Source organism: Hemitrygon akajei, chromosome 7 (genome assembly GCF_048418815.1).
Source record: "Hemitrygon akajei chromosome 7, sHemAka1.3, whole genome shotgun sequence".
NCBI lineage: Eukaryota > Metazoa > Chordata > Chondrichthyes > Myliobatiformes > Dasyatidae > Hemitrygon > Hemitrygon akajei.
In genome coordinates this window covers 80,896,082-80,912,100 of record NC_133130.1, presented here as the reverse complement: position 1 = coordinate 80,912,100, position 16,019 = coordinate 80,896,082, and the positions used below count along the sequence as shown (strand labels likewise).

The 16,019-nt window shown below is 43.2% G+C and overlaps 1 protein-coding gene across 2 annotated transcripts in view; it reads left to right on the top strand.

The window, feature by feature from the left end:
- slx4ip (SLX4 interacting protein) overlaps window positions 1-16,019 on the top strand; it is a 142,922-nt gene that overhangs the window by 67,297 nt on the left and 59,606 nt on the right. For both annotated transcript variants that reach the window (XM_073051286.1, XM_073051287.1), the window contains one exon: window positions 10,934-11,063. In XM_073051286.1, the coding sequence (XP_072907387.1) occupies window positions 10,934-11,063 (130 nt within the window). The remainder of the gene's footprint in view (window positions 1-10,933; window positions 11,064-16,019) is intronic.

Below are 16,019 nucleotides of genomic sequence, written 5' to 3'. Positions count from 1 at the left end.
CTCACCCACCGAGGCAGCGCACACAGAATTGTGTGTTTTTTCGGATGCGTCTACCAAGGCCATCCGGGCTGTGGCTTACTTGAAAGTGGTCAGGAAGGATGGTCAAGTCGAAGTAGGATTTGTAACTGGTAAGGCGAAGCTCACTCCCCAGTCTGAGCCGACAATTCCAAGGCTTGAACTGTGCGCAGCTGTCCTGGCTGTGGAAATGGCAGAGCTTATCCAGGACGAGCTAGACCTAGAGTTCGACGATGTCAAGTTCTACACGGATAGCAAAGTAGTACTTGGTTATATTTATAACGAATCAAAACGCTTCTACGTGTATGTTCATAATAGAGTTCAACGTATCCGCCTGTCTTCAAAGCCCGAACAATGGTATTATGTACGTACCAAGGATAACCTTGCAGACCATGCATCGAGATCCTTACCTGCATCCTGCCTGGCTCAGACATCCTGGTTCACCGGACCCCCTTTTCTGTATCAGCCACCAACGGAAGAGACTCAAATGAGCGAGACATTTGAGCTGATCGAACCCGAAAGAGACTCGGAAATTCGGCCGCAAATACAAACAGGAGCCACCTACCTCGAAGAATCGATACGTATTAATGAACGCCTTCAACGGTTCTCCACTTTGCATTCTTTAGTGAGAGGACTTGCGTTCCTCATTCACATGGCCAGATCACACAAACGTTCATCTGGAAACAGTAAAAGTAGGGGATGGCACAAATGTAACTCACCTCGCACTGTGGACGAATTGGCCCAGGCAAAGGACGTCATCTTTAAAGCAACTCAAAGAGCGGCTTTTGCAGGGGAGTTTTCAGCTCTCCAAGTTAATAAACCAATACCAAAGGACAGCCCTTTGAGGAAATTCAGCCCGATCCTGAAGAACGATATCATCTGCATTGGAGGCCGGTTAATCCACTCCCAACTTCCAGCTGCAGAAAGGAGTCCAGTAATCCTGCCCAAAGACAGCCATGTGTCCTTACTGCTCACTCGCCATCACCATGAACAGGTAAAACATCAGGGCCGTCACCTGACGGAAGGAGCAATACAGGCAGTGGGACTGTGGATCTTGGGAGGTAAAACACTGATCAATTCAGTACTTTATAAATGTGTAACCTGCAGGAAACTGCGAGGCAAGTTGGAAGTTCAACGTATGGCGGACCTCCCACCAGAACGCCTCGAAGCCTGTCCTCCTTTTACATATGTGGGGCTCGACGTATTTGTTCCCTGGACTATCACTACGAGACGTACCAGAGGAGGACAAGCAGAGAGCAAGCGGTGGGCCATTATGTTTAGCTGCATGAGTTCAAGAGCGGTACACATTGAGGTCATCGAATCTTTGGATGCATCCAGCTGCACTAACGCTCTCAGGCGCTTCTTTGCGCTAAGAGGCCCTGCAAAACAGTTAAGGTCTGATTGCGGCACGAACTTTGTTGGAGCATCAAAGGAGCTGGGGATGGACAAAATGGTGTAAAAGTACCTCAGTCAGCAGGGATGCAACTGGGAGTTCAACACACCACACGCCTCTCACATGGGAGGCGCATGGGAGCAGATGATTGGTATCGCCAGAAGAATTCTTGATTCAATGTTTCTGCAGCAGCGCACCCAATTGACCCACGAGGTACTGTGCACACTAATGGCAGAGGTCACAGCCATTATAAATGCAGGACCACTCCTACCTGTGTCTTCTGACCCGAAAAACCGTTCATACTCTCGCCATCAATGCTCCTTACGCAGAAGGCAGGAGCCCCCCCTCCACCAGGGGACTTCTCTGATAAGGATTTGTACACAAAGCAATGGAGACAGGTCCAGGCTCTGGCAAATCGGTTCTGGTCTCGTTGGAGACAGGAATATCTACCTTTGTTGCAACACAGACAAAAGTGGACAGAACCCTGCAGGAATCTTCAAGTTGGAGATTTAGTCCTGCTCAGGGACAAGCAAATCGCCCGCAACAGCTGGCCAATGGCCAGAATCACTGCCACATTCCCTAGTAGGGATGGACATGTCAGGAAGGTTGAGTTGAAAACTACCGACCAAGGTGATGTGAAAATTTACCAAAGGCCAGTTACAGAAGTCATTCTACTTCTGCCTAAGGACTGATCTAGAGACTGAAGTTTGTATTATGTTCATTGTGACCTTACGAAGGTCAAGCGGGGAGTGTGTTGCCTTTATGGCATTCGTTTAGTTTATAATATTTTCACTTAGTAATTCGTTTGTTAACATTTTCTAGTTAAAGTTAGGATTGTTTAAAGTAAATTCGTTGTCTGTGATATATCACGGCATGCGATGACGTCACATCCGGTTTCGCTGCGTCTTGTGGGAAAATACCAGTTTAGAGAAACGGGAAGGGGGGGCTCACATGTGCAAGATCGGCGCAAGAAAAGTTGTCTCTCTACGCATTAGAAACATAGTGAAGCAACGCCGTAAGTTCATGAGATAATCGATATGTTGAATTAAAATGTTAACGCTGATTCCGTTAATAGTAATGACGGTTGATAAGGTTTATGTTTTCGTTAGTTAAAGAGTTGCGGATAGTTTGTGTTGAAATGTATTTAAAGCAGTCAATGGCGTAGGTAGATTCCGACTGTATGCTGCATTTTAACGTAATGTAGTTGTTGTAGTTTACTTTTGCAAGTATTTACGATGTAAATGTGATATCAAGAAGGAAACAAATACAGTACAAATCTTGTATTGTTTTATCAACAGTTTTCACCATACGTTAATGTGGAAGAGTGAACAGTAAATGGTTAATCTTACTGCGATCCTGTTTTCATTGACTACGGTTTACCTCGGTGTTTAGTTCAGCGTTCTCTTACACCTGAGCAAGAACACTACAGTTACCATATACTACCTTGCGATTCATTTTCTTGCAAGCATTTACAGGGAAAAAAGAAATACTGTAAAGTTTTAATAGAAGCTGTACATAAAGATTGACAAACAGCAATATGCAAAAGAAGACAAAATGTGCAAATAAGAATGATACTGGGAACGTGTGTTGTAAAAAGTCATTGAAAATGAACACACTAAAATTCAGGCACTGCTCAGGCACTGCTGAGGCCCTGTTGTAGAAGAAGAAAGTGTGATCAAATTTTGAAGGCAAAGAAGCAAGTTATGACAATAGTACAAATTAGTTTGCAAATACAAGGTATAGAGTTTAGAAAACAGCATCCGCTTTTATAGAAAAAAAATTGAAATTATAGCAATTGATTGACTGGACTTTTGCAGGTAATATTATATGCTATAATTGATTTTTTAAAAGTTTTTTGAAGTTATAGAACCATAGAACACTACAGCACAGTACAGACCCTTCAGCCCTCCATGTTGTGCCGACCCATACAATCCTTAAAAAAAAGTACTAAACCCACACTACCCCATAACCCTCCATTTTTCTTTCATCCATGTGCCTGTCCAAGAGGCTCTTAAATAGCCCTAATGTTTTAACTTCCACCACCATCCCTGGCAAGTCATTCCAGGCACTCACAACCCTCTGTGTAAAAAAACAAAAAAAAAACAACACCCCTGATGTCTCCCCTAAAGTTCCCTCCCTTAAATTTGTACATATGCCCTCTGGTGTTTGCTATTGGTGCCCTGGGAAACAGGTACTGACTATCCACCCTATTTATGCCTCTCATAATCTTGTAGACCTCTATCAAGTCCCCTCTCATTCTTCTATGCTCCAAAGAGAAAAATCCCAGCTCTGCTAATCTTGCTTCATATGACTTGTTCTCCAAACCAGGCAACATCTTGGTAAATCTCCTCTGCACCCTCTCCATAGCTTCCACATCCTTCCTATAATAAGGTGACCAGAATTGAAAATACTCTAAGTGTGGTCTCACCAGAGATTTGTAGAGTTGCAACATGACCTCTCTACTCTTGAACTCAATCCCCCTGTTAATGAAGCCTAGCATCCCATAGGCCTTCTTAACTACCCTATCAACCTGTGCAGCAACCTTGAGGGATGTATGGATTTGAACCCCAAGGTCCCTTTGTTCATCCACACTCTTAAGTAACTGACCATTAATCCTGTACTCAGTCTTCTGGTTTGTCCTTCCAAAATGCATCAACTCACACTTGTCCGGATTGAATTCCATCTGCCATTTTTCTGCCCAATTCTGAAGCCTGTCTATATCCTCTTGTAACCTTCGACAACCTACAGCTCCATCCACAACTCCTCTAATCTTCGTGTCATCCGCAAACTTACTCACCCATCCTTCCGCCTCTACATCCAGGTCATTTATAAAAATCACAAATAGCAGGGGTCCCAGGACAGATCTCTGCGGCACTCCACTAGTCACCGACCTCCAGGCAGAATACTTCCCTTCCACAACTACCCTCAGCTTTCTTTCTTTAAGCCAATTTTTTATCCAAACAGCCAAGGTTCCACTTCTCCCATGCCTCATGACTTTCTGGATGAGTCTCTCATGAAGGACCTTGTCAATTGCTTTTCTAAAGTCCTTGTAGACCACATCCACTGCCCTACCCTCATCAATTTCTTTTGTTACCTCTTCAAAAAACTCAATCAGGCTCGTGAGGCACGATCTTCCCTTCACAAAGCCATGTTGACTATCCATGAGTAGACTGTACTTCTCCAAATGCTCGTAGACCCTGTCCTTAAGAATCCTTTCCAGTAGTTTGCATACCACCGACGTAAGACTCACCGGTCTATAGTTCCCAGGTTTCTCCCTATTACCTTTTTTAAACAAGGGAACACATTTGCCATTCTCCAGTCCTCCAGCACTTCCCCTGCAGCCAAAGAGGATTCAAAGATCATAGCTAATGCTCCTGCGATGTCTTCTCTCAATTCCCACAACAACCTGGGGTGTATTATATCTGGCCCTGGGGATTTATCAATCTTAATGTTTTTAAGAAGATTCAGCACTACTTCTTCCTTAATCTCCACATTGTCCAGCACACAGGCCCGCTCTACTTCAACCTCATCCTGATCAAGATCCTTTTCACTTGTGAATACTGAAGCAAAGTATTCATTTAGGACCTCCCCAACCTCCTCTGCTTCCAGGCACATGTTGCCCTCTTTATCCTTTAGCGGTCCAACCTTTGTTCTCGTCATCCTCCTATTCTTCACATACGCATAGAACACCTTGGGGTTCTCCTTAATCCTACATGCCAAGGTCTTCTTATGCCCCCTTTGAGCTGTCCTAAGTCCTTTCCTTTAGCTCCTTCCTGGCTACCCTATATTTCTCATGAGCCCCTCCTACTTCCTGCTTCTTATATCTAACATATGCTTCCTTTTTCCTCTTGACGAGTTGCCTCACGTGTTTTGTCAGCCACGGTTCCCTTTTCCTACCATTTTTTCCTTGCCTCTGTGGGACAAACCTATCCTGAACCCAGCTCAAGAGGTCCCTAAACTTCTCCCACATTACTTCTGTGCTTTCCCCTTTGGACATCTGTTTCCAATTTACTCTCGCTAGTTCCTGCCTCATCCCTTCAAAGTTAGCCCTTCCCCAGTTAAGCACTTTACCATTTCGTCGGATTTTATCCCTTTCCATAGCTATGCTGAAGCTAAGGGAGTTGTGGTCACTCTCACCAAAATGCTCCCCCACCAAGAGGTCTGACACATGACCAGGTTCATTACCCAGAACGAGATCCAGTATAGCCTCTCCTACCGTTGGCCAGTCCACATACTGTGTCAGGAATCCTTCTTGAACACACCTGACAAATTCAGCCCCATCTATCCCCCTTGCACTCAGAAGGTGCCAGTCAATATGAGGGAAGTTGAAATCACCCATAACTACTACCCTGTATTTCCTGCTCCATTCTAAAATAAGCCTGCTTATCTGCTCCTCGGTGTCCCGAGGGCTATTTGGGGGCCTATAGACTACTCTCAGCACAGTGATTGATCCCTTCTTATTTCTAACTTCCACCCAGATTGACTCCGTGGACACTCCTTCTGCAGCGTCCTCCCCTTCTATAGCCGTGATACTATCCCTGACCAGCGATGCCACTTCCCCCCTCCTTTTCTACCTCCCATCCTATTCCTTTTAAAACACCCGAACCCCGGGACCTGCATCATCCAATCCTGCCCTTCCTCCAATCAAGTTTCAGTAACGGCCACAACATTGTAGTTCCACGTACTAATCCATGCTCTAAGTTCATCCTCCTTGTTCCTAATACTCCTAGCATTGAAATAGACACATTTCAAGCCCCTTAACTGGCTACAATCATGTACTGTCCCCTGTCTGACCTTCCTCATCAACTCAGAACTCTTAGCATCATGCCCTTGTCCTTCTACCTTAATCTTTGCACTCACATTCTGATTCCCACCTCCCTGCCAATAGTTTAAACCCTCCCCATCAGTTCTATCAAACCTGCCCGCCAGGATATTGGTCCCCTGGGACCCAAGTGCAACCCATCCTTTTTGTACAGGTCACACCCGCCCCAAAAGAGGTCCCAATGATCCAGAAATCTGAATCCCTGCCCCCGCTCCAATCCCTCAGCCACGCGTTTATCATCCACCTCATTCTATTACTATTCTCACTGTCGCATGGCACAGGCAGAAATCCCGAGATTACTACCTTTGAGGTCCTGCTTTTCAACTTCCTTCCTAACTCCCCGTAGTCTTCTTTCAGGACCTCTTCCCTTTTCCTACCTATGTCATTGGTACCAATATGTACCACAACCTCTGGCTGTTCTCCCTCCCACCGCAGGATATCTTGGACGATATCAGAAACATCCTGGACCCTGGCACCCGGGAGGCAAACTACCATCCGAGTTTCTTTCCTGTGTCCACAGAATCACCTGTCTGAACCCCTGACTATAGAGTCCCCTATCACTACTGCCTTCCTCTTCCTTTCCCTACCCCTCTGAGCCACAGGGATTGACTGTGCCAGAGGCACGGCCACTGTCGCTTCCCCCAGGTAGGCTGTCCCCCCCAACAGTATTCAAACAGGAGTACTTATTGTCAAGGGGTACAGCCACAGGGGTACTCTCTAGTACCTGACTCTTCCCCTTCCCTCTCCTGACTGACCCATTTCTCTGTCCCCTGTGGCCCTGGAGTGACCACCTGTCTGTAATTCCTCTCTATCACCTCCTCACTCTCCCTGACTAGACGAAGGTCATCGAGCTGCAGCTGCAGTTCCCTAACACGGTCACTTAGGAGTTGCATCTCGATGCACCAGGTGCAGATGTGGCCATCCAGGTCGCTGGGAGACTCCAGGACCACCCACATTTGACACCGACCACAGAAAACTGGCCTCACACACATACTACCTCCTTTTGCAATCAACAACTGCCTCACCTCGTCCTGTTATCTCCGAAGCCCATGGAGCCAAAGCCCTATCACTCTGCTGCCCGCTGGATATGGCTGCCTTCTTTTTAAACTATTCGCGCTCAACTGACTGACGTCACGCGCCTGCTCAGTCTGGCCTCTCTCTTCCCCTGAGAACTCAAAATGACTTCCCGCTGGAAATCCTTAGGTGTTCACCCGCTGCCTTCTTGTTCCGAATTATGTGTAAAAGTTAATGAAAAAAATAAAACAAAGAACTCCCCCATTCAGGGCCTCAGAAAGCCCTTCAAGGTGAAGCAACATTTCACATGCAAGTCTTTTGGGATCATCTGTTGTATCCAGTGTGAGACCTGACAGGGATTGGGATACTACTTTGTTGAGCACCTTCATCTCCCACGGCTACCCATTTCTATTCGACTTCTCATTCCTATTCTGACATGTCTGTTCATGGCTGCCTGACAGTATTGCCACAATGAGGTCAAACTCAGGTTGAAGGAACAACACCTCGTATTCTATCTGTAGCCTCCAACCTGGTGACATGAACATTGATTTCTCTAGCGTCCCTTAATTTTTCCTCCCTCCTTCTCTCTTTTTCCATTCCTTTTCTGGTTCCCCCTCACCCCTTATCTTCTCCTCACCTGCCGATCATCTCTCTATGGTTCCTCCCTTCCCTTTCTTCCAAGATCCACTGTCCTCTTTGATTATATTTGCTCTTAGACCATAAGACGTAGGAGCAGAATTAGGCCATTCAGCCCATTGAGTCTGCTCTGCTATTCCATCATGGCTGATCCCGGATCCCATTCAACCCCATACACCTGTCTTCTCACCATATTCTTTTATGCCCAGAGTGACCAGGAAGCGATCAAATTCTACCTTAAATATACCCACAGACTTGGCCTCAACCGCAGTCTGTGGCAGAACATTCCACAGATTCACTACTCTCTGGCTGAAAAAAAAAATCCTCCTTACCTCAAGTTCACCCCTGAATTTTGAGGCTGTGCCCTCTCGTTCTGGAAACCCCCACCTGAGGAAACATCCTCTCCACATCCAATCTATCTAGTCCTTTCAACATTCGGTAAGTTTCAATGAAATCCCCACGCATTCTTCTAAATTCCAGTGAGTACGGGCCCAAAGCTGCAAAATGTTCCTTGTTTCCTAACCCCCTTCCTTCCCAGAATCAACCTCGTGAACCCCCGCTGGACTCTCTCCAATGACGACATATCCTTTCTGAGATATGGGTCCCAAAACTGGTGACAATACTCTTCTTTAGCCTTTACTTTTTCCACCTTCCCCCTCACTGTTTCTCATTTTACCTCCCCTCCCCATCTCTCCCACCTTCACGTATCACCTGCCTGCTTGTACTCCTGCCCTTCTCCCCCCCCCCCCCCCCCCCCGACCTTCTTATTCTGGCTTCCACACCCTTGCATTCCAATCCTGATGAGGGTCTCTGTCCAAAACATCGATAGTTTATTGCCCTCCATAGATGATGCCTGAACTGCTGAGTTCCAACATATTGTGTGTTTTGTTGAAACAAGGAACTTGAAGTTATGCAACAACTTTAATGACTTCAGAACATCTAGTTTGTTTTGTAGATAATGAAAGAATGTGGTTATTGGGAATTGAGTGGGAGGATGCATAATTAAGGTACCCAGGTAAGTTTTTGAGTCTCTGCTAGGACTTAGTAGCAAGAACATAACTAGGTAAATATGATATAGCAAGGAAATAAAAAAAGGTAGTTTCCTAACCAGGATCAGAACCTTGTTTAGAGTAGGGAGGGTTGGATGGTGGTTGGGGTCTCAGCTGAGTTTTAGAAAGGGGTCTTGGGAATGTTAGGTCAAGACCAGAGCCAGAATAAGAGCAGGAAGGAAGCCTACTCATGGGGATTTCAGCCCTGTAATCAGATATGAGTGGCAAATGATATTCTTAAAACAAGCTTGTTCTGAGAGTGCTTAATGACAGTACATTTCAGAACAACATGCTTTTCTGTTTTTAGGCAATACTCTGTACAGGTGTTCCTTGAAGAATTGTATTACTCAATGTTACATTCTGCTGATGCCCATCTTTGAGGTTTCTGATCATAATTTATATTAATTTTACATCTTTACACTGTACTGCCACCTCTAAACAACTGATTTCATGTCATATAAGACAATGATAATATTCGGATGCTGCCCACTTAAGCAGTACTTTGACATATGTACAATAATGTACCCAACCTTTTGCAAAATTTTTATAAAAGTGTAAGTGCATTTTCTGACTTGGTATTTTCCTGTTCCATGTTTTATTCCCTAATGACTTCAAATGTATTATTTATTTTAGTTATGAAGATATTTAAGAAACTGCTTGAACTGCAAAATCAAACCTGATATGTGGAGACTGTAACTGACTGTTTTAGACTCTGGGGTTCCCAGTCCTAAACCCATTGCTATGAAAGGCAATAAATGAAGCCCAGTAGCAAGTTTAAGGCAACTGTACCATTCATCTGGACATTCTCCAACACATTCTGAAGCAGATTGTGTACGATTTGGGAAGATCAAAATGAAACAAGTGAAGTACAATATTAATCATGTGTATTGAAATGTTTAGCAGTTTTAATCATTGACAGGCCAGGAGCATTGTGTATTTGATGATGATTCAGCATGGTGATCAATAAATACATCACGATTTCTGTTGTACTGTCCTTTCTAATATTATGATGCAAGAAAATCAAACCTATTATTTTGCTATTCAGCTGTGAGTTTTATGAACTGAACATTTGACATTTGGAGTAAAAATTTTGTGCATGAATCGCAGAAAAGTTGGCTTGCAGATACGACAGATTATTAAGAAGGCAAATGGAATGTTGGCCTTCATAGCTAGAGGGATTGAATTCAAGAGCAGGGAGGTCATGCTGCAGCTATACAGGGTACTGGTGAAGTCGCACCTGGAGTACTATGTGCATTTCTGGTCTCCATACTTAAAGGATTTACTGGCTTTGGAGGCAATGCAGAGGAGGTTCACTAGGTTGATTCCAGACATGAAAGGGTTAACCTGTGAGGAGATATTAAGTTACCTGGGACTATACTCTCTGGAATTCAGACGAATGAGAGGGGATCTTATAGAAACATACAAAATTTCGAAAGAGATAGATAAGATAGAAGTAGGAAAGTTGTTTCCATTGGTAGGTGAGACTAGAACTAGGGGACATTGCCTCAAGATTCAGTTGAGAAGATTTAGGATGGAGATGTCATGACGAAGGGTCTCGGCCTGAAACGTCGACTGTACTTCTTCCTATCGATGCTGCCTGGCCTGCTGCGTTCCACCAGCATTTTGTGTGTGTTGCTTGGAGATGAGGAGAAACTGTTTTTCCCAGAGAGTGGTGAATCTGTGAAATTCACCACTGCCCAGGGAAGCAGTTGAGGCTTCTTCACTAAATATGTTTAAGATACAGATAGATAGATTTTTACATAGTAGCGGAATTAAGGGTAATAGGGAAAGGTAGGTAGATGGAGCTGAGTTTATGGACAGATCAGCCATGATCTTATTGAATGGCAGGGCAGGCTCAATGGGCCGGATGGCCTACTCCTGCTCCTATTTCTTATGTACTTATGTTAACTACAAATTTCAATGTTTTTTTCAGGGCTTGTATTGGGTATAATATTTTGGATGCTAATTTTAAGGTATAATTGTACCTAATTATTTTCTCTACAGGAGATAAGTGCACTTTTAAAGGAAAATATTGATTTAAGGATCAAGCAATATCTTGAAGCAAGAAAACGTGGAAATACACAAACTAAACCAAAGAAAGAACTCACACCCAATAGTCCGGTTTACATCAAAGGTAAAATAGAATCTGTATTAATGTGTTCATTAATGAAAGTAAAATTTCTGTTGAAATTAAGCTATTGCCAAATCGTAAATCAAAAGCACAAATCTGAGTCCACCAAATTGAAAGAGAAATCTTCTTTTAGGAAGAAGCAGGTTAAATGTGAGATGTTTGATAGGCTGATCCATATTTTGTTCTGGGGCATGCCACTGTAAGATTCCTTTAAAGGATCCAACAAGCTTCAGCACTTGATGAATGGCCTAAAGGGTGGGGTGGGAGGATATATAATTCAGTTTTTTTGACTTACAATGTTGTTTGACAGGACAGGAGACAGAACTTACAGAAGAGAAGGCAGAGTTAATGAAATGCAGAAGTAAAATAGGAGAAAAAGATTTGTCAGAGCTGTATCATTTTTTTCTAAATGTAATATGGGAAAATGGTGATCAGCTAAAACAATTTAATGATGTAAGAGGTTAAAAGGGCTTAAATGGTCAATTCATTTTCCTCTGTCATACTTCTTTCTGCAGTCTATTGGAACCAAGAGTGGTTACTTTGTGTTTCTGTCTGTTGTAGCTCCATAGATTTATTTTATGTGAATACACCCAAAGATAGCCAGCTTTTTAAAGTATGCACTTTCATTCGAACAAAATTCTAATAGCTCATTAAAAGGGCATGGGACTTGTCCTCTCAGATAACATCCTAGGTGATGAAGACAGTCTTATCTGTAAAGGCAGTTTAATCAGCAATTCCCAGTTTAGATGTGCTGATTTTGTAGTGAAATTTATTGCTTTGAAAAAACTTTTTGGCAGCAATTTCTCCTGTGGAATCTGAATGTCTGAGTTTTGCAGTCAGTATTTCTTTTTCATCTTGAATTCAGTATTAGTTTTTAATCTCTAAGAGATGTCAGTTGGAAATAGTGGGACAATCTATCTAATTAATGCTTGGTACATTGTTCCCTCACTATGCTCTGTGATTCTGATTGTTGACCATTGCTCAGTTTACAATACTTCAGTCTCTGTGTTGGAGGGATTTTGGTAAAACTCATACTCAAGAGAGTTGATCTCAAAATTCTTGACTGTTATTTCATTACAATTTTGAAAGACTGCTATAGTGTTGGATGAGATATTAAACCTAGGTTCCATCATTCTCTCAGGAGGGCATAAAAGGCCCAGTACCATTATTTCAAAATAAAAGGAATCTCAACTAATATATTTCCCTTATTCAATATCATTAAAACAGATAATTAGTTACCATGTTGCCATTTCTTTACAACTTGGCAGTATCCTGTTACAATAGTGACCATGTCAAGAACTTAAGTGACTTTGAAGCACTTTGGTATGTATTGTAATATCGCAATGTGTGCCTTAAATGGAAGTCTTTCTTTTTTATGCCTTGGACTTCATGGGAAAAAAACCCTAAAAGTAAGTAGTCTTGGTCATGACAATTGATATAATCTTTTAAAGATAATTTATTCTAAATTGACTAATATGTGATGAATTACTATGCTAGTGCAATGTGTACTCTTATTTGTATGATGCCACACATATGCTAATCTAACCCAATTCTTCTTCACCGCTAGTTCTATTTACTCCACCATGCTTCTGATCTGTTATACTGCTTGCTCAATATTCATTAAGAGACACTGACAGTGAGTGGCCACTTTGTTAGGTACACCTGTACACCTGCCTGTTAATGCAGATATTTAATCAGCCAATCATGCGGCATCAACTCAATGCACGCAGATGTGGTCAAGAGGTTCAATAGTTATTCAAACCAAACATCAGAATCAGAAAGAAATGTGATCTAAGTAACTTTGACTGTGGAATGATTGTTGATACTAGACTGGGTGGATTGAGTGCCTCAGACACTATGGACCTCCTGATACACAACAGTCTAGAGTTTACAGAGAATGGTTCGAAAACAAAGAAACTTCCAGTTGGTGGCAGTGGCATGGGTGAAAACACCTTGTTAATGAGAAAGGTGAGGGTAGAATGGCCAGACTGGTTGAAGCTGACGGGCAGGCGGTAGTAACTTAACTAACTGTGTAACTGTGGTGTGCAGAAAAGCAACTTTGAACATACGTCAATCCTTGAGGTGGATGAGCTGGAGTAGCAGATCATAAACATACACTCAGTGGCCATTTTATTAAGTGACTGAATGTATGTCTTAAGTTTGATAGTTCTTGGGAATGTTATCCGGGTGTACAAATAAATAGAGCCCGAGAATTGAATTTGTTTAGTTGATTTCAGGGGCTACACAGGCAAGGCCAGATTTTGTAGCCCAAACCTAATGGTTTCTGAGGTAGTGGTGGTAAGTTGCTGTTTTGAATAACAACTGGATTGGCAACAACACACACAAAATGTTGGGGGAACTCAGCAGGCCAGGCAGTAACTATGGAGAAGAGCAAACATTTGATACTTTGGTCCAAGCCCTTCATCATGACTGGAAAAAAAGATGAGAAGTTAGAGTGAGAAGATGGGAAGGGGGAGGGGAGGAAGAAGTACAAAGTAATAGGTGAAGCTGGAAGGGGGGAGAAGTGAAGTAAAGAGATAAAGGACTGGAGAAGGGGGATTCTGATAGGACAGGGTAGAAGAGAATGGAAGAAAGGGAAGGGGGAGGAGCACTGGGGAAGTGATGGGCAGGCAAGGAGATAAGGTCAGAGAGGGAAACAAATGGGGAATGGTGAAGGAGAAGGGGGGCAATTAGTGGAAGTTGGAGAAATCAGTATTCATGCCATCAGCTTCGAGGCTACCCAGACAGAATATAAAGTGTTACTCCTCCAACTTGAGTGTGGCCTCATCGAGGCTGTAGAGGAGTCTAAGGACTGATGTGGGAATAGGACGTAGAATTGAAATGGGTGGCTACCAGGAGATCCCACTTTTTTTGGCAGCTGGAGAGTAGGTGCTCCATGAAACGGTCTCCCAGTCTACGTTAGGTCTCACAGGAGGCCACACCAGGAGCACTGAATACAGTAGATCATCTCAGCAGACTCACTTGAAGTGTCACCTCAGCTGGAAGGACTGTTTGGGGCCCTGAATGGTAGTGAAGAAGGAGGTGTAGGGGCAGGTGTGGTACTTGTTCCACTTGCAATGATAAGTATGAGGATGGAGATCAGTGAGGAGGGATGAAGTGAGAAGGGAGTTGTGTAGGGAGCAATACCTGTGGAAAGCAGAAAGTGGGCTGGAGGGAAAGATGTGCTTGTTGGTGGGATCCTGTTGGAGAAGGTGGAGGTTACAGAGAATTATGTGCTGGATGTAGAGGCTAGTGTGGTGGTAGGTGAGTACAAGAGGAATCCTATCTCTGGTGTGGTGACGGGTGAATGGGATGAGTGCAGACATGCGTGAGGGTAGCATTGATGGTGGAGGAAGGGAAGCCTTTATCTTTGAAGAAGGAGGACATCTTTATTCTGGAATGAAAAGCCTCATCTTGAGGGCAGATGTGATGGAGATGGAGGAATTGAGAGAAGGGGATGGTGCTTTTACAAGTAACAAGGTGGGAGGTAGCTGTGAAGCCCATGGGTCTGTAATTGACATCAGTAAATAAGCTGTCTCCAGAGATAGAGACAGAGAGATTGAGAAAGGGGAGGGTGGTGTCGGAAATGGACCAGGTAAATTTGAGGCAGGGTGGGGTGGAAGTTGAAGACAAAGTGGATGAAGTCGACGAGTTCAGCATGGATGCAGGAAGTAGCACCATTGCAGTCATTGATGTAGCATAGGAAAAGTGGCTGATTACCAGTGTAGGCTTGGAATATAGACTGTTTCACGTAGCTGACAAAAAGGCAGGCAGGCATGGCAGTCCAAATACTCTTCACATTTCACCAATTCTTTCATATTCTGGAATTGCATTACTGTACGGATAGCAGCAGTGCCTTCAGCTGCTTTAACACTAAGCTTTGGCATTTGTCTATAAACCTCTCTGGCTCCCTTCTCCCTCCCTAAACCTCTGGCTCTATCCCTCCCTCACTTCCTACATGGGTCTTTACTTCGAATTTCTTTTACCGTGCTTCCTTTAAAATAATTGCTTTCATATCTTATGCAGCTTAAATGTATTTAGTCTATAAACACTCCTGTTATGTAATTTAAATTCAGTTTGTGTAATAGTGGCATAGCAGTTAGGGAAGTGTTATTACAGCTCAGGGCGTTGGGGGTCAGAGTTCAATTCTGGCATACTCATTAAGAAGTTTGCACGTCCTTCCTGTGAGTGTGTGGGTTTCCTCCTACATTCCAAAGATGTACCAGTTAGCAGGTTAATTCGTCATTGTAAATCATCCTGTGATTAAGCTAGTGTTAAATAGATGGGTTGCTGCGTGGTGAGGCTCATTAGATCAGAGCGGCCTGTTCCGAGTTGTATCTCTACATAAAATAAAGAAAAACTTGCAAAGCAGTTCAAACACCTTTATTTTGGCCAGTACTTGAATATGGTTGGTGTTTTATATTTTAAAAAATTGTTTCCTTTGAGGATTAGAAAATTAGAAAACAAATCCGTTGAAATATTTAAGTCTCTTTGCTAAATGAAATTTTGTGATGTGTTCAATCCGCATACATACATCCGCACAAGCACACACACACACATTTACTGCCTATCATAAATTGGCATGTGTGGTCCACTCTCCAACTATTCTATCTGTTCAGACATGACTGATTCCTTCCACAATACAGCATTGCAGAGGTGGAAATCATCAAGTTTTCTATCCTGAGAGAAGTCTTTGGCAGCCCATGCTATACATGTATTGTGATTTCCTTTTCCTGAGATTGTTAACACTGGTTAATCCATTGGTGTACCGTTGCTTTCCTGTCCTTGGTAACTATGAAAATTGTCTGCACCTGTTCTTAAATTATTTGATGTTTATCTGTTGGTGTTTCAATGATACAAAAGGTGCGATGTCTTCAAAGAAGGAAGTTCAAAGTAAATTTATTCTCAAAGTACGTATGTATTACCATATACTACTCTGAGATTCATTTTCTTGCAGGA